The sequence below is a fragment of the Danio rerio genome, chromosome 8, assembly GCF_052040795.2.
Source record: "Danio rerio strain M-AB ecotype USA chromosome 8, GRCz13ab, whole genome shotgun sequence".
Classification (NCBI taxonomy): domain Eukaryota; kingdom Metazoa; phylum Chordata; class Actinopteri; order Cypriniformes; family Danionidae; genus Danio; species Danio rerio.
Genome location: NC_141028.1, coordinates 33,596,882 through 33,620,000, shown reverse-complemented (window position 1 = coordinate 33,620,000; position 23,119 = coordinate 33,596,882). Strand labels below are relative to the sequence as shown.

At 34.8% G+C, this 23,119-nt stretch overlaps 1 protein-coding gene across 1 annotated transcript in view; it reads left to right on the top strand.

Moving 5' to 3' along the window:
* Positions 1 to 22,544, top strand: part of ghra (growth hormone receptor a) — a 77,589-nt gene extending 55,045 nt beyond the window's left edge. Inside the window, exons 3-9 of the mRNA NM_001083578.1 lie at positions 1,962 to 2,097; positions 2,895 to 3,064; positions 10,205 to 10,383; positions 16,904 to 17,057; positions 17,200 to 17,290; positions 18,798 to 18,867; positions 21,414 to 22,544. Coding sequence (NP_001077047.1) covers positions 1,962 to 2,097; positions 2,895 to 3,064; positions 10,205 to 10,383; positions 16,904 to 17,057; positions 17,200 to 17,290; positions 18,798 to 18,867; positions 21,414 to 22,232 — 1,619 coding nt within the window. The 3' untranslated portion in view covers positions 22,233 to 22,544. The remainder of the gene's footprint in view (positions 1 to 1,961; positions 2,098 to 2,894; positions 3,065 to 10,204; positions 10,384 to 16,903; positions 17,058 to 17,199; positions 17,291 to 18,797; positions 18,868 to 21,413) is intronic.
* Positions 22,545 to 23,119: the final 575 nt, after the last annotated feature.

The window sequence follows — 23,119 nt, the reverse complement described above, 5'->3', positions numbered from 1 at the left end:
TCCTCTCCATTCCCAAATCCACCATAAATTGAAGCTCTTACAGGCACAATTTAGAAAGGGATCGAATGAAAACAGGGTGTCATAGAAAATCTTGATACCTCGCGGATTTGGTGCCATGTGTTAGCTGTGCTGATTTATACTGCAGTTAGGCAAGGAGCGAAGAAATAGAGGGGGAGAAATCAATTGCACCCTCTAAGATTTATTTATGGCTGCGCAAAACGCAGAGGACGGCAGAGGACTGCTGGTAAACTTGGCACCAGAGGAGCTCAGATGCAGAGGAGGGAACTGACAATGTGCTAATAGATAACACACAGTACAAGCCGGATTCTGAAGAAGTTGTAAAATGCTATAATAAATGAATATTTGTTTGAATATTTTGTTTTGAATATTTTGGTTCATGCTCTTTAAAGTCTGCATGAAATCATTGAAAAAAGTATTTGTTTTGGTAATTTTAATCAAAATCTGACCATTTGCTTCTGATCTGGAATGGCAATCCTTCTCTGATGATGTCAGTTTGATGGTTTGGGGTAAGATATGCATAGCTACAACCCTTCGAACACTAACAGGAGGAGCCTAAAATAAAACCCCGCCTCTACTCGGTATTCTGTTACAATTTGAAATGCATGATTCTGAAATCATAGTTTGCAGCAAATTCTGGCTTGAGCAGACTTTAACCTTTCTTTAATTGAAAACAGTACCAAGAAAAAAACATTTACAATTTTTTTACTAAGCAACTAAATTGAATTTCGTAAATATTTTCTGCTTGTTTGTCCACTCGCACATTTTTATCAACACATGATCTCTTATAACAAAATCACATGACCTTTTTTATTGCGCATGCTGGAGTTTGTTCAGTAAAAGTGTTTCCATCGTAGTTATTCATCTTTTCAAATCAAGTAAAAAGTTTATCCTACTCAGTTATGTTTTTTCTATTCGCATTTTCAAAATGCATGGGCATCTTGGCGTTTCCATCAACCAGTTTTATCCGCATCTCATAAATGTGCATAAAAATAGATGGATGGAAGCACAGCTAATGCCAATTGTACCTTTGCACATTTGCTTTGCTACCCTTCTATGACATGTAACAGACGTGTGGTTTTTGCATTTGTACCGTAGCTCATGAATGTCTGGATGGACCCTTTGATCTTTGAATCTGAGTCCTTAATGTCTGTTTTTCTTTCTCTGTGTGCTCTGAATCTTTTTACAATTGTGTATGTGGTAGTTGTAAGATCTCATTTAGTGGTGACTTTGCAGAAATTTTTAGTATTCCTGAACTTTTTTATAGGCATGGGACAATAACCGTTTTTAGAGTCATTGCTGTTATACCCTTCCTATGGTAAATAGAAGTTTGTTTGTTTTTGGGGGTGGTGGGAAGGGGGTTTGCATGATTATTTTATTTAGTTTGTTTGACAACATTTTCTCTAGCAGAAAAGGACCCTCCACAACAAAATCTACTGTTCCAAAATATTTGAAATGTTTCTTATATAAAATATATTGTGTTCAATGGTGAAAATGTAGTTTTTTTTTACCCCAGACATTTAAAATGAATATATTTAACACCATTATACCGTGATTTTTATTTAATTTATTTTTTTATCCAAGGTTATCATACCGTCAGAATCTTATTCCAGCCCATCCTTACTTTCATGTTACTTTTGATATGAAATGTTTTCCATGATCAAGATATAGAGATTCCTTGTGCTTGTGCTTATTGTGGATTGTTTTAAAAAATATTAATTTGGAAATTCTAAATTCTGTTCACTTGCATTTTGCTTTGTACTTTTGTCTGTTAAATAAAAATGAAAGGGCAAAATCACGTGCTTGTCTACATTTTACTAAACACCCCAATTATGCCTGTACAAACAGTACATTATAAGACAAATTGATTGATGTGTTATACTATTCTCTAATGGTTTATACCTGATGTTATACTGTTTGTTCCATGCTCCCTTCTCTTTCAGCGTCAGATGCAAACAAAGGACCTCATTTAACAGGCTGTCGCTCCAGCGAGCAGGTGACTTTTCGTTGCTGGTGGAGTTCTGGAACCTTCCAGAACCTCTCTGAGCCTGGAGCCCTCAGGATTTTCTATCAGACAAAGTGAGACAAACATCCTCAAAATACCAGGTTTCATGAAGACACTAATAGATAGAGGTGCAGATGATGCGGATTCTTTATATTTAAATATGTGTTTTTTTTTTGGTTGTACCGAACAACATTGGTGAGGGAAGAAACAAAAAAAATGTGTCAAATTTTAAAATATTATTCAGAAATAATGTACATATTACTAATAAAGTATAAAACAGACTGAAATTTTAGTGGCTTTTTTAAAAACGTATTAAATAATTTAGGCCTGAAGTTCATTTAAATTGAAACTGAAACTAGTGGAATGTGGGAAATGCCCTGTACAAGATGTAAATGTCTGTCTCATTTGACTCAAATCCAAGTGCATAAAATGTTGTGCTTCCTTTACATGAATTGCTTTATGTAAGTTGACTTGGAATATAAGCCACAGCACATTTCAGATAGTAAAATATGATGTAGTATTCCATCACTTGTATTCAGCTTTATTTGTAGTATCATTCTTTAGCTGTCACTTGTAGTCAGATATTTGTACTTCTTAATAGTCTCATGATGGGGATTCTCAAAGTACAAATAACAAGTGTTCACTCAATATGTGGTCATAAATGTTACATGCGTAAAAACTCTAATAATAAATGTAAAATAAATGATCAAATTCTGTTTAAAATTGTGGTGTAGAACACACATATGCATTATTTTAGTGTAAAATATTGTCATTTCATATTTTTATTGTCATTTCTAAATAGATTGTCAGCTTTATGTACTGCAGTGGATTGTTTCTAAAACTTTGGTTTTTATTATGGATTGGTGTCCAGAGCCCTGTCCAGTGATTGGTATGAGTGCCCTGACTACACGCAGACTGTGAAAAACGAGTGCTACTTCAACAAGACCTTCACACGAATCTGGACCTCCTACTGCATCCAGCTGCGCTCGGTTCCTCAGAACACAACCTATGATGAGGCCTGCTTTACAGTGGAGAATATAGGTGAGTTCTGTCAAAATGCTCATTAGCCGTGTTTCTGTTGCCTAAAGCCAGTCTGCTAGTGCTTGTTCGGAGCAGTCTCTTTTTCACAGTAATTTTCAGGGCTTGATCGAGCCTCTGATGTTTTTTTTTGCCCTCTGAAAAACCTTGGACCAAAGCAAGCTACCAATGGCTCGAGGAGTAGTAACTTATCTAAGAATCCTTTTTTGATAAGCACTTTTTAAGGGGATTTTAAGGCTTAAAACTCTAATTGGTACATTGACTTTTGAAGAGATAAACCAGAGACTCAGAAAAAGGATGAGCCTTTCTAGTGTGTACATTTCAAATGTACCACATTGCATAAAAGAGGGGACGGAGACAAAATGGTGTGATGATCGTGTGAGGATTTCAACTAGAGTTGGAGACAATCACCCTGAGTCACAATAAAATTTGACCAATGAATTTTGTACATAAGACCACTCCCGTATATATATGACGAGTCATAATGTAATATGAGGTCTCTATTGAAAACATCACAACCACCGAACCAAGTATTGAGTTTGGGGGCAATTATGACATGCAAAAGCATGTGCAGGCAAAGCGCCACCAAAAGCGTAACCGGAGGCCTGCATTACAAGTTCAGTAATCAGAATAATTATGGGGTATGCAGGTTACCTAGCTTTCAAGGGATTGTTACAGGTTTCCTAGCTTACAAGAGATTGCAAAGTTTATTTTAAAACAGTTTGTTGGGAAAGCATTCCTAGTCCAAATAAAAAGGGTGCTGCGAAGACCACAGACTTGTTGGGAAAATAATGTTTATAATATATAATGTTTATATATATAATGATATATTGACCGTACAGTATAGCTAACTGACAATGAACTCACACTAGGCCAGAGGTGGGTAAAGTATCCAAAATTCAAACAAAGTATTTGCAGAAAATTTTTCTTTAAGTGTTTTTTTTTTTTAATGGTTAACATTGTGAATGACTAATATGAACTGGGTAATCAGATATTTCATTAAGCAGTAGTATTTGGTTCTCCCATAGTTACCATTAATAAGGTTCAAATTGGGACAATTTTGACACTTACCACTACTTTTTTCAGGTTTGAGTTGGAATTCATGTAGGCTATAAATTGCGATGTCAGTTCGATGTACAGCATGCATAATCATATTTATTGTCATTTGACAGTAACGGAGGAATGCCGCTAAATGTAGTGAAGTAAGAGTAATGATTTTTCTGTAATATTTTACTTGAGTAAAAGTAAACTTAAAAGTACTCAAAAAGTACATGTTACCCAACAATTTTACTCAAGTAAATGTAAAGAAGTAAATGTAATTTGTTACTACCCACCTTTGTACTAGGCACAGTTGTCTTGAAGCAAGCCAGGGCGTCATTGTCCCCTCTCCCCTGAAGGCCCGCACTCACTCCATTTTTACTTTCCGAGCACGCTTATGTCATCGATGAGGTGTTGCTCTCGCTCAGTACAGTGGACATTGCTTTAGTTATATTGATTTGTATTATTTTGATCATTTGGGATGCAGTGACAAAGTCAAATCTTTTGCCTTAACATATGTACCCCTTTTTGACCCTCATAAATGTTAATAAGAGTCATTGTGCTGCCTGTATTTAGAGAATTGCAAGGTTTTTGCATCTTTGATAATCTATGACAATTCACGTTCATTGAAAAGTAAGCATGATTAATTAATCCGTATGAAACAGCCCCTTAAAAGTGAAGTTGCATCTTCAGTTTTGTGATCAGGCACACTATGCATTCACACTACAAGTGTTCTGCGCCCAAGCCGAAAAATATGTACTCTGGCCCAACTTTTACAACCAGACAAGAGCCGGCCAACCTAAAACAGAGGGACTCACGGGGAAAGACATTGGTTTACCAAAAGAAGAACTGTTGCATAGAAAAAGTACCATGGTGTGTTACCGTGAAGGGACCTAGACTGCTATTTCTATTTCTCAGTTTCAGTTTACCATTCTCCTTAATCTGGAGGTGACTTGAAGTGTTGTCGAATCAGACTGTCAGAGAAACTCCAGCTAGGGATTGGCTTATGACAAATTTAATAGAAGAGTGAACAGAATAAACAGATGCATCTCTAGTTTAGGGACAACATTAACAAGGCTGACAGACTACGTGCAAGCCGAACTAAAGGGACAGATGTACTGATGTACCGGTGATAAGGCAGTATGACAAAATAAAAATGCCTGTCCTAGTAAGCATAACTTTTCAAGATTAGAGGCAATAAGTGGTGTGTGAGCTTTACTCGACTACTTGGACCCTGCAGGGAGCTCATGGTAAAAGGATGTACTATTCTTCAATGCAACCTGTCTGTCAGGGCCACGAGTGAGGAAGCATTACATTACTCACTTCTAAACTTCCACTTCCAACTGAGCCTGGTTTCTCTCTAGGTTTTTTTTTCCCTTCACTTTCATCAGTTGGTAAAGTTTAGTTTCTTGCCACTGGCTTGCTTGGTTTGGGACTTGTGGAGCTGCACATCGATGGATTTGCTCTTCAGTGTTTGGACTTTCAGCAGCGAAAATTAAACCACACTGAACTGAACTAAACTGTACTTCAACTCTGAAAACTGAACTGACATGGTTTCAATTTACTAGAACTAGGACTGTGCAATTAATCGAAAATCCGTTTTCGATTTCAATTTTAGCTTCTAATGATTATGAAAAACCATTAATCGAGATTAACGATTATTGCATCATATACTGTCCCTTTTCCAGTTGTACACATTTGTTGCTCTTAAAAGCAAGTCCGCATAAAAGTCTGCATGCTTTGTGTGTGTGTGTGTGCGGCGCGCACACCGTCAGAAGCATGCGGTCAGCATTCGGTCTCATTCGCAGTCGCACACTGAGACGAGTAGAGCATATCATCTAAAAAGTTGTCTTAATGCGAGCACTTTAATGGTGAAATAGGTGTCAAAACACGGTGTTTGGTGATTATTCATATTAACCCTCAATTGTGTAATCAAAAGATATGTGAAAGAGAAACCATTAAAGTGTGCACAATGTCCCTGCTGTCACCTGTTTTTATCATTATTAATCAAACAACAAAAGGAGAAAATCCCTTACTGCTCTTGACTGAAGGACTTTTGTAGCTAAATTTTTTTTCTTATAGTGAAGATGCTTAAAGCACAATTTGTTTCATATTTTTGTTCTTGTGTATTTATTTATCTTTCCTTTGCAGGGAGGAAAATAAATGTATGCAGTTGAAGTCAGAATTATTAGCCCTCCTGAATATTAGCCGCTTTTTCCCTCCGCAATTTCTGTTTAATGGAAAGAAGTTTTTTTTCAACTTATTTCTGAACATAATAGTTTTAATCACTCATTTCTAATAACCAATTTCTTTTATCTTTGCTTTGATGACAGTACTTTATATGTTACTAGATATTTTTTAAACAACAAGCATTCAGATTCAAAGTGCTATTCAAAGGCTTCATTAGGGTAATTAGACAAGTCATTGTATTACAGTAGTTTCTTCTGCAGACAATAAAAAATATTGTGCTTAAGGGGGGTAATAATATTGACCTTAAAATGAGTTTCAAAATATTTAAACCTGCTTTTATTCTAGCCAAAATTAAACAAATAAGCCTTTCTCCAGAAGAAAAATATTAGAGGAAATACCGTCAAAATTGCTTGCTCTTTTAAGCATCATTTGGGAAATATTTATTTTAAAAAAATTCACAGGAGGGCTAATAATTTTGACTTCAACTGATAGTTGATTTGAATAATTGTGATTACAATTATGACCAAAATAATCGTGATTATGGTTTTTCCCAAAATCAAGCAGCCCTAACTAGAACTTCTATGTTAAGCTGTTTTGGCACAGTCTACATTGTAAAAGCACTATAGAAATAAATATGAATTGAATAAATTCTGAAGTATGAGTCCCACAGGTTAAAATAAAATGCTCTTTTGTTGATAATGTGGGAGTCTATCAGGTCCTGTACTGCAGAGAATACCTAATTATATACGGGTGTGGCTTTGCATGAAGATTCCACTCATTAGTACTTCATTGGCCTATTTCCATCCTAGTCAGAGTGATTGGTCTCTTAAGCCCGGTTCAGATTTCTCGATTATGTCCCTATTTTGGAAAAGTTTGCTTGACATAGGGTGTCATGGGGATTTATAAATGATATTTGGGCATTGAGAGGCAAGATTCAATAGTTTCATCTTGTGTAGCGTGTCATAAAAACTCATTATGTTCTCATTCAAACTGGTAGCTAAGGCTGCATCTGAAATTGCATACTTTCATACTATATAGTATGCTAAAAAATAGTATGCGAGTCGAGTAGTATGTCCGAATTCATAGCATTCAAAAAACACCTATGCGAGAAGTACCCGGATGACTTCCGGTGAGAATCTGAAGTGCGCGTTCGATGCACGCTACTCTATGCAATGATGCTATGTGAGATAATTCATAAATGGGAGTGAAGCAACACAACTGACGTTGGTACGTCACGATTAGGGGTGGGTATCGTTTGGGATTATTTCGATACCGGTGCTAAATCGATACTTTTAAAACTATACCGGTGCCAAAACAGTGCCTGAGCTGATACTTTTAGCCACGAAATTATGGTGGATGACTCTAGAAAAATCTTTTAAAAAATAATTTTAATAGAACAATATAATTTAAGTTTAAAGTAACCATCAATTCATATTTTAAATATTTGAATTACATTCATATATTTCCTTTGATCATTTGTTGGTTAGCATGAATTTAAGATTTGCATTTTGAAATTACAGTAGCTTACTATTAACCTGTTGGGGGCGACACGTACTTTTGGGAGCACATTTTAACATATATATCAAAAAATACTTTAAAAATTATTCGAAGTCATTTTTTTCCATGCATCACTCTGCAGTCTTCATAAACAAAATGATTAAATCACTTAAACTCAAAATAATCTTCCTTGTTAGTTTATTTGACAAGTAACTTTGTATTGGTGTAGGATAACACCTTTCGAACATTCGAAATGTAAAGTACATCAAGGCACATTGTTGCACCTGTAAACTTTAACAGATAGGCCTACAGTTGAAGTCAATTTATTTTGCCCTCCCATTCATTTAAATTAATGTTTCTGAAATTTTTCCACAGTGTTTCCTAAAAAAAAAAATTCTGTAAAAAAAAATATAAACAATGTACACCGTTCCCTTTGAAGATTTATCCGATATGTTTTTAGGAGTCTGTTTTCCATAACAAACTTGCAAAATCTGAACTTGCGAGGAGAGGATGCAAAACTTTAACTGTGTGTAGGCTACTTAATATTGAGGAAAAGCCCCAATCAGATAGGCGAATGTCTGCAGCACTGCCTCCGTTTTCAGATGTCTCCGTTTTCCCTATCCACACTGAGACGGAGCAGCAGCATTTTAAAATGAAAATGGCCTCTTCAGCATTTCCAAAACGCTCCGTTTTTCGGCGCTGGAAAACTCCAGCGTAGTGTGGACGGATAGCGTAACCATAGCTAAACTTATGCGTTTTCAAACTAAAACGCATTAGTGTAAACGGGGCCTTTTTCTGAATACAACTGTCTTGCAAAATAACTAGTAAAATATTATGCACTGACTGTCAGCATGGGGAAGATAAAACAGTAGATATTAGAAATGAGTTAGTTAAACTTATGTTTAAAAATGTGTTGTAAATAAATCATGTGTTGAAGACGGAAATCAAAAATGAATGAAGGCAAAACTAAACGAGTTGAATATGACTTACATAAGCGTGACTGAAAACTACGTTTGATCAATGTCTTACATCTATTCTTTGGTACTTGCCGACTTTTTGTAATTTAAAGACTGCATTTCCTGATGTGAAACTATGTACACTAGTTTTCTGATTAATAAAGGTCTCTGCTTAGCCGAGGACTTCCTGTATTAAAAGTGTTAAAATTGCTATTGAAAACAGAAGTCTAATATCATCAACAGTGGACATTTTGATTGTGTTTCACAACATGAACATGACTGAAGTTTAATCTTTTTATTACCTTTGTCAATTTGGGCATCAACTTCTGACAAATGCGGGGAACTGATGCGCGCAGCACCGTCACAGAAGGAGCGAGTGCCAGAGGGAGCGATTGCACGTGAAATGTGTCATTAAGCTTGACATGTTTCCCCTTACACACAACTTTTGTAAAGCACATTGTTGTTTCAGAACCCTTGCTTGTAAAATACGCTTTAGAATGCTTAGTTTAAGCAAATTTGATGAAAGTGATCATGCGTGTTGATCTGAAGAGTGTCGATCTGGCTCACCGAAAACCATGGCTGAATGCGCTGTACTGCACGCGTTGCGTGCGTCCGTTACCTAGCAACAATAACAATCGCCTGACATCACCTGTCTGTATTCCTCAAAGTTGTTTAGAATGAAATGTTTAGAGATGTTGTGACACAACGCCTATGTGTGCCTTTGATGCACCTCTTTGATGCTTCTTATGTCCTTGTCGCAGCACCAGTGGCACCGAAATTAATATGCTGATTTGAACCAGAACATACTGGTTACAAAGGTTCCAGTGTTATAATGGCACCGGGTTTCGGTACCCAACCCTATTCACGATCATGACGAAATGGCGGATGGAGCTCTGAGTTCCATTCATACTGTATAGAACGCACTTTTTTTAACGGCGTGTATTAAATTCAAATTCAAATGCAGTACCTACTGATTAGTAGACAATTTTGGACACAGCCCAGGTCATTTTTATAAGAGTGCCTTTGAAACTTCTGTTTTTGTTTACAGCCATTGCTGGTAAACTGCAAACATGCTTCTTGCTGGCATGAAATGAATCTACAGTTTTTATCCACTAAATGCACACACAGTATCTTGGAGAAACTAACATCTACGGGGAATACTTGATAGACAATTACAGAGATATTTGTGATGTAATGCGCTGGCTTCGTGATGACAGAATAATGGCAGTTGTAGATGCCACATGATGATTAATCGCAAAGCAGTGTGTAGTCTGGCATATTTGCTTTATTTATGATTCTATCTGACACAGTGATTGTTTTACTGACAATAAACGTCATGTAATCGTAGAGGCTTCAAACTGTGTTTCACTTGCATTATTAAGTGGAGTTTATTTCAAATGTTTGACTGTACGCATGTTAATAAGTATGCTTAAGCTTACCGCTGTGTGTTTTGACCTCACAGTGTATCCTGATCCTCCAGTTGGGCTGAACTGGACTCTGCTGAATGTGAGTCGTTCAGGGTTGCACTTTGACGTCCTTGTGCGCTGGACCCCCCCTCCTTCAGCTGATGTAAAGACAGGCTGGATGAGTCTGGTGTACCAGCTTCAGTACCGGGTTAAGAACAACACCTACTGGGAGATGGTATGTCTCTAGCACCACTCACTGAAGAGAGGAACGAAGAGGTTAAAGATAGCAAATACTGAAGGTCTAGGAATAATTGATGATTACACGCTTGTTTATTTTGTGGTGATGCAGCCACCACATGAATCAGACTATTTAATTCAGCATTCATGAGTAAAATAACCAACACATGCACCAGATTCAAGAGTATTTTACAGATTTTCATCCCCTAGACAATTTCTCAAAGGGATAGTTCACCCCAAAATTAAAACTTCCTCACTCAAACTCAAGTTGTTCTAAACTTAAGTTCATTTCTTTCTTCCATTTGACACAAAATAAGATATTGTGAAGAACGTTGGAAAAAAGCAGTCATTGGCATCCAAAGTAGGACCAGTTATTGCAATAGAAGTCAGTTTTCCCCAGTGTTTTTCAGTATGCATTCACCGGCCACTTTATTAGGTACACCTTATTAGTAAGAGATAGGACCTAATTTGACCTTCAAAGCTGCCTTAATCCTTTGTGGCATAGATTCAACAAGGTACTGGAAATACTCCTCTATATTGTCCATATTGAAATGATAGCATCATGCAGTTGCTGCAGATTTGTCTGCTGCACATCCACGATGCAAATCTTCCGTTCCACCAGATCCTAAAGGTGCTCTATTGCATTGAGATCTGGTTACTGGAGACAATTTTAGTACTGTGAACTTATTGTCATATTCAAGAAACCAGTCTAAGATGATTCACGCTTTATGACATGGTGCATTATCCTGCTGGAAGTAGCCATCAGAAGATGATTACACTGTGGTCATAAAGGGATGGACATGGTCAGCAACAATACTCAGGTAGGCTGTGGGGTTGACACAATGCTCAGTTTGTACTAATGATCCCAAAGTGTGTCAAGAAAATATCCCCCACACCATTACACCACCACCAGCCTGAACCGTTGATACAAAGCCAGATGGATCGATGCTTTCATCTTGTTGATGCCAAATTCTGACGCTACCATCCGAATGTCGCAGCAGAAATTGAGACTCATCAGACCAGGCAACGTTTTTCCAATCTTCAATTGTCCAATTTTGTTGAGCCTGTGTAAATTGTAGCCTCCTGTTCTACTTCTGTTGCTGTAGCCCGTCTGCCTCAAGGTTTGGCATGTTGTACTGTTTCCTTTCTATCAACTCTAAACAGTCTGGCCATTCTTTTCTGACCTCTGGCATCAACAAGACATTTGCGCCCACAGAACTGCTGCTCACTGGATATTTTCTCTTTTTCAGCACATTCTCTGTAAACCCTAGAGTAATCCCAGCAAATTAGCAGTTTCTGAAATACTCTGACCAGCCCGTTTGGCACCAACAACCATACCACAATCAGTGACTTAAATCATCTTTCTACCCAGTTCTGATGCTCGATTTGAACTGCAGCAGATCGTCTTGACAATGTCTACATGCCTAAATGCACTGAGTTGCTGACATGTAATCGGCTAATTAGAAATTTGCGTTAACAAGCAGTTGGTCAGGTGTACCTAATAAAGTGGCCAGTGAGTGTATCTTGCTTTGTGTTCCAGAAAATAAAGACACTGACAGGTTTGTGGGGGTTGAGTAAATAATGACAGAGCTTTACTCTTCACCTCAAACACACACATAATGTAAAGAGATATATACATTGTTTCCTTATTATTTTTATTTAGTTGACATTGAAAGTTACTTCTTAAACAAAATTATGAGGTTATTTATATGAACACATTGAATATTGGGATAGTTGCATTAAATACACATTGAATTTTGGGATGGTTGCACATTTTATCTTCAGTTGAAGATAGTAGAATTTTAAAGTTGTCTATAGTGATTCATAAAATGTCAAAATTCAGTCCCTTTAAGTGTTAAAAAAAACCCTGCAAAACAAAATTTTAAAACAAGCATTTTGCTCTTGTTTTACAACATTACACCTACAGCAAACAGTCCTAAGCATACTATTTGTTGTGCTTCATAAGACTTTAATATATCTTTGTGAGCCAGGGGTATTGATTTTGTTTCACCTGTATATGTTTTTATTATTATTATTATTATTATTACCATGATTATTATTATTATTATTATAAAACTGTTAGTAACTGTAAGCTCAAGTAACAGTTTTTAAACTAAACGAATCTACCTTAAAGGTCCCATGAAGTGCTTTAAAATGTGCATTTTTTGGTCAAGATTTAATAAGAAACTGAAGTATGATGTGATGTTTTTAGGCATTTAGGCGGAAGCGACAAACTACAAGCTTTGGTTGTTTATATTAGTTTCATATTTTCTAAACACAGATTTTGTCACTCTTTTGGAGCACACTAGCTAATAGACATTCTAAAAGCTTACAGTCTAAAAACTAACATCTAACATTTTTATTTTAATTTTACGGCAACTGTAAGGATCTACTAAAGAAAAAAAAAGCAATCTACATCTCAGATAGCCTGAAGCCTCCTTTCCACTGCACACGACAGAGCGACAGACAGAGAGTCAGACAGAGAGTAGTCCAGGAGCTCCGATCATCAAATTTTTAGTGTTGTCCAATCAGGTCCGTGCGCGCAAGATGAGAAATAGTAGTTTTATTGGTTGTTGTTTATTTCGGAAAAAGTCCATACTTATTTTTTATATTGTCTCCACATTCCCTCCAATATTTTTTAGCAGTCTATGAGTTTGTAGTATTCATTCATTCAACCATGGCGAATGCACAGCTAATAAATGCTCTTGCTTTTGCACTCCTTTATTTCGGCCACTGCGAGAACTGCTTCTCTCCCATGGTGCACGACAGTACAGAAAATTCTGCAGTGGAAAGGCAGCTTGAGGGTGAATAAATGATGTTAATTTTTGGGTGAACTATCCCTTTCAACGTGATCATTTCTATCAGCCAGAATCAAGCTACTGTAAAATAACATAAACCTAAAGAAATCATCCTGCAAAGTGAAGCTATGGAGTTTACTAGACCATCACACACTCCATCTTTTGATCATCTTGTCTCTATGTGGACTCCAGACATTGCGGCAGACAAAATTAGCCATACCACTCTATTTACTGGATTCTGGGGGAAATGATTTTGTTTTGGAGATGCGTTATAAACCTGTTTTCATTCTAAAATGATCATGCATGCTCTGTAATTCAGGCTTGCTTCTGGGAGACTGGCAGGATTTTGAGGAGCTCTTTTGGGTTTGTACTCCCAAACAGCCACGTTCCCCCTTCCTGCCAAGCGGTCCTGCCCAGACTGAGCAGACTCACCAAAACCACACGGAGCCACGTGTTAAATCACTGCCGTATGCTGGCAGGCCTCAATAGATCCAGTGATTCACTGTTATAGTTGTTCCTGTAGGCTTTACAGCAGTACATGAGCGTTTTTGCTGTCCTCAAGAGATTTCGCAGTTATAAACTTTAAGAATGATTTTAGTGAGGATCTTGACAGTTGTTCTTTTTTGTGGGTTGAAAAAAAAATTAATGTTAATGCTTCTATAATTGATGGTTTCTTCTAAGAGCAGGAGTCGTAACATTTCACAGTGAAAAAATAATGTGTTTTTTCCCAGAGCTGTTGGGTTGCAATAAATGGCTAGAGAAAAACTAAACATTCTCTAGGGAGAATACATTTGACACATAATTATCTGTTTTTGCATATGTACACAAAAGAAATGCTGCAGTTCAACAATGAAGAGAAAAAAGGAAGAAATGTGATCTATGAAATGTGCCAAATAAAATAATTCAAATTCAAAATAAATTAGGTTATTTGAGTGTTTTCAATTTTTAAATACCACTGATACGGTCTTCAATTTAAAAGGGACCCCCAAAATGCAAACGCCGTCTGTATAGTTTGTCTTGTTTTTTGTTTATTGCTGGTTTAAATGTATTTTTGTTGTTACAGTTTGTAAATTGTTTTTGTGGGCTCCAAACTTTGATGATGATTAAAAATGTTGATTAAATGTAAATAATATATATAAAAAGAACTAAAATATTATTTGGAAACATTTTGTGTTTGGTTAAATTAAACATTTTCCTGACTCAATATATCATTATTGGTTGATTTCTTTATGTGCATTTTATTTATTGAATAAATAAACATGTAAATAAAATAACATAATAAATAACCATGGAAACAACCATGTAAATTATTTAAAATTAAATAAAATGCACATAAATAAATAAATAAATCAATAAGCATTAATTTTTCCTCCTCCATATAACTCATCCCTTCTCATTTTACCTACTCAATATAACACTCAATTCATTGACTGATTTATTTATGTGGTTTTTTATTTATTTTTTTTATTAACATGGTTATTAATAAACTGCGCATAAACAAATCAATCAATAAACTAAGTGTTATATTGAGTCAGGAAAAGTAATAATTGAATAAAAATTTAAGCAATAAAGAAAAACTAAGTATTTGATTGATATTAATAGTTTTAATTAGATCAAAACAACCATGCAAATAACTAAATAAATAAATAAATAAATAAATAAATAAATAACCCAATAAACATACATACATATGCTCAGTATATACTCAATATAAATGAATAGATAACCATGTAAAATAACTAAAAATAAATAAAATGCACATGAATAGATCTGTCAATAAACTAAGTGTTATGTTGGGTTGAATTCCCTATTTATAACACTAAGTTTATTGATTTTATTTAATGAATAAATAACCATGTAAACAATAAAACTATGATAAATAACCATGTAAATAGCCATGCAATTAAAATAACCATGATAAATAACCATGTAAATAAATTAAAATGAAATAAAATACACAAATAAATCAATCAATAAACTGAGTGCTTTATGGAGTAGGGAAAATGAGTAGGGATCAGTTATATTGACTGGCGAAAATGAATACCGTACTCAGTATAACACACTGATTTATTTTGGTCATTTTATTTCATTTTAATTTATTTGCATGGTTATTTTGATTAAATAAAACTATTCATTTCAATCAAATATATTTTTTTCTTTGTTGCTTTAACTTTTATCGTATTATTCATTTTTCAGACTCAATATAACAGTTTATTGATTGATTTATTTATGTGCATTTTATGTGATAAATAAATAACCATGTAAATAAAATAACCATGATAAATAAGCATGTAAATGAATAAAAATGAAATAATATGAGCATGAAAAAATTAGTCATTAAACTGCCTGTCAAATTGGATAGGGAAATGAGTAAGGACGAGTTATATTGAGTAGGGCATATGAATGTTTATTGATTGATTTATTTATGTCCATTTTATGTGTATTTATTTACATGGTTATATTGATCAAATGACAATCAATCAAATTATTATTTTTTTCTTTATTCCTTTAAATTTTTTTATATTAATTTTCCCAACTCAAAATTACATGGTTTATTTCTGTGAATTTTATTTATTGAATTAATAACCATATAAATAAAATAATCATGATAAATAACCATGTAAATGAAAAATTTAATAAAATGCACGTAAATCTATCAAAAAACTAAGTGCATTTTATTTTTATTTATTTACATGGTTAATTTCATCAGATTAAAGCTATTAATTTTAATCAAATTATATATATATATATATATATATATATATATATATATATATTTTTTTTTTTTTATTACCAACTTCCCTTTTACATGTTTTACTGGACTGTCCTGCTTTTAATGATTCCAGAAGGCTTTTTTATGAAATGAACCATCTTGAGGACATTTTTAACAAAGTGACACCAGGAAAAATGTTAAAATGTTTATCCTGTATTAACAATAAAATTGTATTTAATTTATGTATTAATTTGTTTGTTGTTTTAATTGTATATTTATTGTTGAAACTTTCTTGCCATCAAAATAGCTGTGGTTGCTGACATGGAATTAAATGAAAAATACGTTACATTTTCCTTTGTTGCTTTAATTTTAATTTTATTATATATTTTCCTGACTCAATATAGCACTCAGTTTATTGTTTAATTGATTTATGCGCTTTTTATTTAATGAATAAATAACCCTGTTAATAAAAAAACATGTAGATTAAAAAAAATTTAATTATAAAATGCACATAAATCAATCAATCAATCAATAGGGTTATATTAAGTGGTGAAAATGAATTACCAACTCGATATAACTCTCTGTTTACTGATTGATTGTGCTTTTTATTTAATTTAAATTCATTTATTTACATGGCTATTTTAATCAAATGAAAACTATTAATTTCAAGCAGATAATTTGTTTTCTGTATTGCTTTCATTTTTATTTTATTATAATAATTAGCTTATTTTATTACATTTACCGTACTTACCCTATTTTAATACGTTTTCCATGTCATAGGCCTATGAGCCACCGCAGTCCATTTTGCTATAGAGTTTGTTGATCTGCCAACTAAATTAGTGCATTAAATCTGTTTATGACATAAACACATTAAACTGACAGGCCTGGAGAAAAATGCAGCTCTTCTGACATGTCCATTTGTCTCTCTGAGTAAATGTAATGGTTCACAAATGCCAGTTTATTGCTCAATCTTTTCTTATTTACGCTTTCGTCCTCTTTTACCGCAGCAGGAGCTGGAAAGCGGCACACAGCAGTCCATCTATGGTCTGCACACCGATAAAGAGTATGAAGTGCGAGTTCGCTGTAAGATGTCAGCCTTCAACAACTTTGGTGAATTCAGCGACAGCGTATTTTTGCAAGTTGCACAGATTCCAAGCAAAGGTAGGTCAGCTCCAAACTACTTGACTTGCTAGTCAGCAAAGTGAAAGCAGATGTGCAGCATTAATCAGTTCAGCACCAATCAGTTCAGCACTTTACTCCAGTTTCAGATATGTTTTTTTTTTTGTTTGTTTGTTTGTTACAGAATCAACGTTTCCGATGGCGCTGGTGTTGAGTTTTATACTGATTGGGGTTGTGATTCTTCTGATCTTCATTGTCATCTCCCAGCAGCAGAGGTGAGGGAGTTTTATTATTATTATTATTATTGTTGTTTGTATCTTTCAAAGAAAAATCTAACAGAAATAATATTAAAATCATATTTTGTCAATTCAGGGTTATTGAAAAATTTTAGTGCTTTCCACACATAAACTTTACTTGGGTGAGCCGCCCAACAGGCACGTGCACACATAGGGCTCAACCTGTGCAGTGCACATGCCCTTTTTAGTCTTGGATAGAAAGTGCCCTTCCAAAATGATCAAAAGTGCCCCCGCGACAACTATCCCCCCCCCCCCCCCCCCCCCCTTTACAGAACTCGCTTCAACACTGCTGATGAGAACGCGCGACAACACCGCTCTTCAGTACGCGTGTGATCAACAACAACAACAACTACAATAATAATAACAATAATAATAGTAATAGTAAAATGAAAAAATAATAATATGAATGAATCTTTACAAAGAAATGTATAACATTAATATTAAAATGCTAATACTGTATTTCAATAATTAATAATATGAATGAATATATATTATCGTATAACATTAATATTAAAATGCTAATACTGTATTTCAATAATTAATAGTATGAATATATTATCTTTATTATTGTATATGCATCTTTACAAAGGAATGTAGAACATTATTAATACTAAAATGCTGATACTGTATTTCAACAATTAATAAAATCTATATATTGTTATTTAAATATGTAATAAAATTTAAATATTTAACTTAGTATCCATGATAGTAATAAGAGTAATAGTAAATAAATTTATATGAATAAATAATAGTATGAATAAGTACATATGTATTAATGTAAATGTATCATACAAAAAATGTAAAACATTAGTAATAATAAAATAATATTATTTTAATATTTAATAAAATAATATAGTGTTACTTAAATATATTGTAAAATACGTTTAATATTTAACTTAGTATTCTAATAATAGTATACTAAAATAAAAATAATAATAAACATTAATATGAATATATTTATTATTGTATTTGCATCTTTACAAAGTAATGTTTAACATTATTAATATTAAAATGCTAATATTGTATTTCAACATTTAATAAAACCAATTTATTGTTATTTAAATATGTAATAATATTTAAATATTTGACTTAGTATAAATGACGAAAATAATAGTGATAATGATAATAAATAATGGTATTAAAAAGTATTTAATGAGTGTGTAAGGATGCTTCTCAGTGATGAGTTAAGGCTGGAAAAGGGAATCCTCTGCATAAAACATGCTGGATAAGTTGGCGGTTCATTCCTCTGTAATAAAGGGGAACTAAACCAAAGTTAGAATTAAGTTAGAAGTTAGAGTCAAATGATTTTAAAAAGTATATCATACACAATGAAAATCAAGCATCTTTATTTAATCCTATTATTGTAGAAATTAATTACATAAACACTATGAAAACGAATCATTCTTTACATTACTGATTAAAAGTTAGATTCAAATAATTCGGAAGTATGCACTTACATTTATTTTTATATTATTTGTTTCCACAGGTTGATGGTAATCTTTTTACCACCTATTCCTGCACCTAAAATTAAAGGAATCGACCCAGAGCTGCTGAAGGTAATTTTACAAAACATGGTTACTTGTATAAAATGCCATTATGTTGTTTTATACTAATAATTATACTTCTATTGTTATTGCAACTGCAAGTTATTATGATATAATGTATAGTAAACAGTATGCAATATAGTAAACAGAGCAGGGAAATAATAATGCCTAGTGATTTTTTTATATAATATTAGAAAAGATTCCACTTTGTTTTTTGAGTGACTGACAAAAACATCTCATTAGTTGCCAACAAAACAAATGGTGGAGAGGTGAATACACTATGTACATTATGAAGGGTCTTGCATAAGTAAAACTGTAGCATTATAAAATTAGAGCGAAAAGGACTGCACCTGTGAGCAACAGTGGAGTGGTACGCTGTAGAGCGAGATTGTTTTGGAAAGGTCATAATTGTTGACATATTGTGGGTGTTCTTTCGTAATTTTCCACCTCCAGAGAGTGCAGGGACTCGTTAATTAAACAGCCCTCGTACTCCGTTTTTAGACTGCAGTGGAAGCATTAAGTAAACAATTTAACCCAAAGAGCAATCCAGTACAAACACACCTATGCACGCTGTTTTTGGGATTTTCACATGCAGAAATATTGTTTAAAATGATGTTTCTTTACATTTCTTATAATACTGGTAACTCACTTTTCATTTGCTCATTTCTTAAAGGGAAAGTTCACAACAAAATTACATTTTTTTGAAAACCTAAGTGGTTTTAAATATTTGATCATTTCTTTTTTGTTTTGAACAGAAAACAACATGTTTAAAAAGAATGTTTGAAAAATCAGCCATCCACATCCATAGTAGAATGAAAATAAAACTTGTTGTTTTTGTCAACATTCTTCAGAACATCTTGCTTTTTGTTCAACAAAAGAAAGAAACTCGGCTTTGGAACAAGTAGAGGATGAGTAAGTGATTTCTGTATGTGTACATTTGTGTGAACGTTCCCTTTAATGCATTTGTTTACATTGCTACAATACTTCTAGCTGTAGCTTTGAAGTTCGCTTGAAATCTAAATTTACAGTGTTTATTTTGCTGACTCACGTTTTTATTCTTAAGGTGAAAATTTAATCCATGCAAGGTAATCCACTGAAAATAAATAGTTTGTTTTGTTAATCTTCAATGAAAGTCAGAAAAATTGCTTTATGTTTGGAGTGGCGGAACAGAATTTGCTTTCGTTATTGTCAACCTGAGAGGTTCCATAGCTACTGCATATTTAGAGGTTGTTCACATATCGCATCTAAAAGTGCATGGAAAGCGTTCCTTTGTCATCTTTCATAGTTAGGCAACCATCAATCGCTTTCCCTTAGAGGGTGACAAACTAGCAAAACATTGCTGCAGCTCTGATACAAGTTTTTTTATGAAAAAAATTTCAAAGCACTGCAGGGTTTGGGTGTTCTGTGTTTGTCTGATGTAATTGGTTCATCGCAATGTGTATATTCCATACAAAGTATAAAGCTGATTGGTCAGCTCTAGTCATGTGACTCATGGACATTCTGAAAAGTTGAGATGTTTTCTACTAGCTGCACATGAAAAACGTGTGTGCGTTGCTTCCAATATTCGCGTGCAAGCCGCACACCTCCATTGGAATTAACAAACTTGCGCAAACCACCTAGTTTTTCGCAATTTTGCGATCGCAGAATCCAACACAAAAATCAACAATAGGTTGCAAATTTTTGTGTCATAAATCTCTATAATCAAATTATATTTATTTCAGTTTGCAATTGTTTCACATGACTTATAGACATAGTTGCATAAGCAGAGCATGTGATGTATTTTGAGTGTCTCTCGAAAAATGACATCTCACCTGTGCCCTCACAATCGTGATGTTACATGAAAGGTGGGGGATTGTTTTGCAGCCTGTGCATTAAACAGATGTGGGTGAAGAGCAAGTGATTTACATGTGAAGTCAATGCAAAGATGCGATTAGACATCCTGTAGCACAAATGGAGTGAATAATACGGCGCGAATGAGGCGTTTTGTATGTTTGACTTGGTATTATGATGTGCATCAAATCAATAAATAATTTTTATTATTTAAAATTATTCTCTTATCTGTTGATAAGAGAAAATGCTTCCCTGCCAGTAACGAGTTTTTGGTAATCTGTATTTTAGGTGTATTATAGTAGGGGAGTCGTATGTGTGAGTTACAAGATGTACATCATGAGGTACATTTTAGATCTTGACAAGAGACCAAAATAAATAAGCTTTATTTTTATGATTTGTGTCATTGTCATTGTGTCACATTTCACACCTAACATAGTTATCAAATATGGTAAATAAGATATCATATATATATATATATATATATAAATTTTTTAAATCACAAAATGGTCCTCAAATTTCTTGGAATTACCACCACAAAATCAGTCATTTTATTGCAAAAAAATCACATTAAAATAGTGGAAAAACTAGAGGGTCTGGATATGTGAACAACCCCTAACTTCAAATTTTGTTCATCATAAATGTTAAATGTTAAAAAACAAACCCACATGTCAACTAATGAAATCACATAGTGTTAATTGACCTGTCGAATTTTTTTTGTTCTCCAACAGAATGGAAAGCTTGACCAGCTTGATTCTTTACTGAGCAGTCATGATATGTACAAGCCAGACTTCTACCACGAGGACCCATGGGTGGAGTTCATCCAGCTGGACATCGACGATCCTGCAGATAAGAAGAATTCTGATACCCAGCATCTGCTGGGCCTGTCCCACTCGGGTTCTTCTCACAACCTTAATTTAAAAAACGACGACGATTCCGGTCGCGCTAGCTGCTATGACCCAGAAATCCCAGATCCTGAAGACTTGGCTTCCCTTCTTCACAACCATTCTGAACAGGGAGAGCACCAGCACTCTCTGGTTTCCAGAAGCAGCTCGGCCAATCCAGATTTCCAGCAGGAATCAGAAGTGGTGGAGACGCCCATCCAAACACAACCCAGCTGGGTCAACATGGACTTTTATGCCCAAGTAAGTGATTTCACACCAGCTGGAGAAGTGATGCTCTCACCTGGACAACTGAACACCTCTCCAGAGAAGAAGAAGAAAGAAGAAGAGAACGAGAAGAAGATACAATTCCAGCTGGTTTCCGATGGAGCCTACACTTCAGAGACCACAGCCAGGCAGTTTTCTGCAGATGTCCCATCTAGTCCTGGTCCGGAACAGGAATACCAAGCATTCCCAACTCAAGGTGTAGAGGGGAACCTCTGGAATGGCGATTACCTGGTGTCTGTCAATGATTCCCAAACACCTTACCTGCTTCTAGAACCTCCTCCAGCCCCAGTACTGCCACCAATCTCAGACTACACCGTAGCAGAGCCTCCCTCCAAATCCTCCTTCATCGCTGCCTATGGCTTATCTGCGCAACCCAGATAAGCATCAACCAACTTTTTGGGAAACCTGACCCCATGAGGGGACTATTAAAAGCTTTTTGACGGTCTTATTGTACCTTCTTACTGCTGGAAACCAAAGTTGCACGAACGGTGGAACAAGGGCCGAAAATTCCTTACTGTTTGGGAGTTTTCCACATGGGCTTTCTCTGCTGTGCGCTACAAAATGGACGAAGCTGAAATGTTTCCTTTCTATCAGCCTTTGCAGAAGCGCTACGCTAATGCGCAGAGGGAGTTTAAACGTGTTATCGATTTACAATCAGCAACGCCAGCTGGTTACATGCAACAAAAAAAAAAAGAAATCACTACAGAAATACATGCTCGCTTGCTGTGTCAGAACTTTTTCTAAATTGCGTTTAGCATATTACTACAAAGATACAGATGTAGAGCTACAGTCAGTGGCATTGGGATGTTTACACGCAGGTTAAAGACGTATCCTTTTACTGCGATTCATCAACCCACATTCGCTTGTATGTGGAATATTACATATATTCCGTAGCATTAAATCAAGGTTCATGAAATATTTCCTTTTGCAGACAAAGTCTCAAAGTTCAGTTTTTTTTCTCAAACATCGGCCTTGATTATTATTGGAGGAACTTTCCTCCTTAGGGAGCCTTTTGAACACTTTTTCCTGCACATTTTATTAATTGGGATGTGGTGCAGTATTTTAGCATCACTATATATGACTGTAACGTTCGAGATCACTACTATAAAAAGTTTGAAATGATAGCTGAACAAGCGTTTACCTTGCCTTGTTCAATTGAGCTCATCTTTATTTGTATTAATGTATCCAGGGGAAATGTAAACAAAGCGCTTCTAGAGTCATTTCTGTGCAATGCAAACCATATGGCAGGTTTTCTATGTTACCTTTGT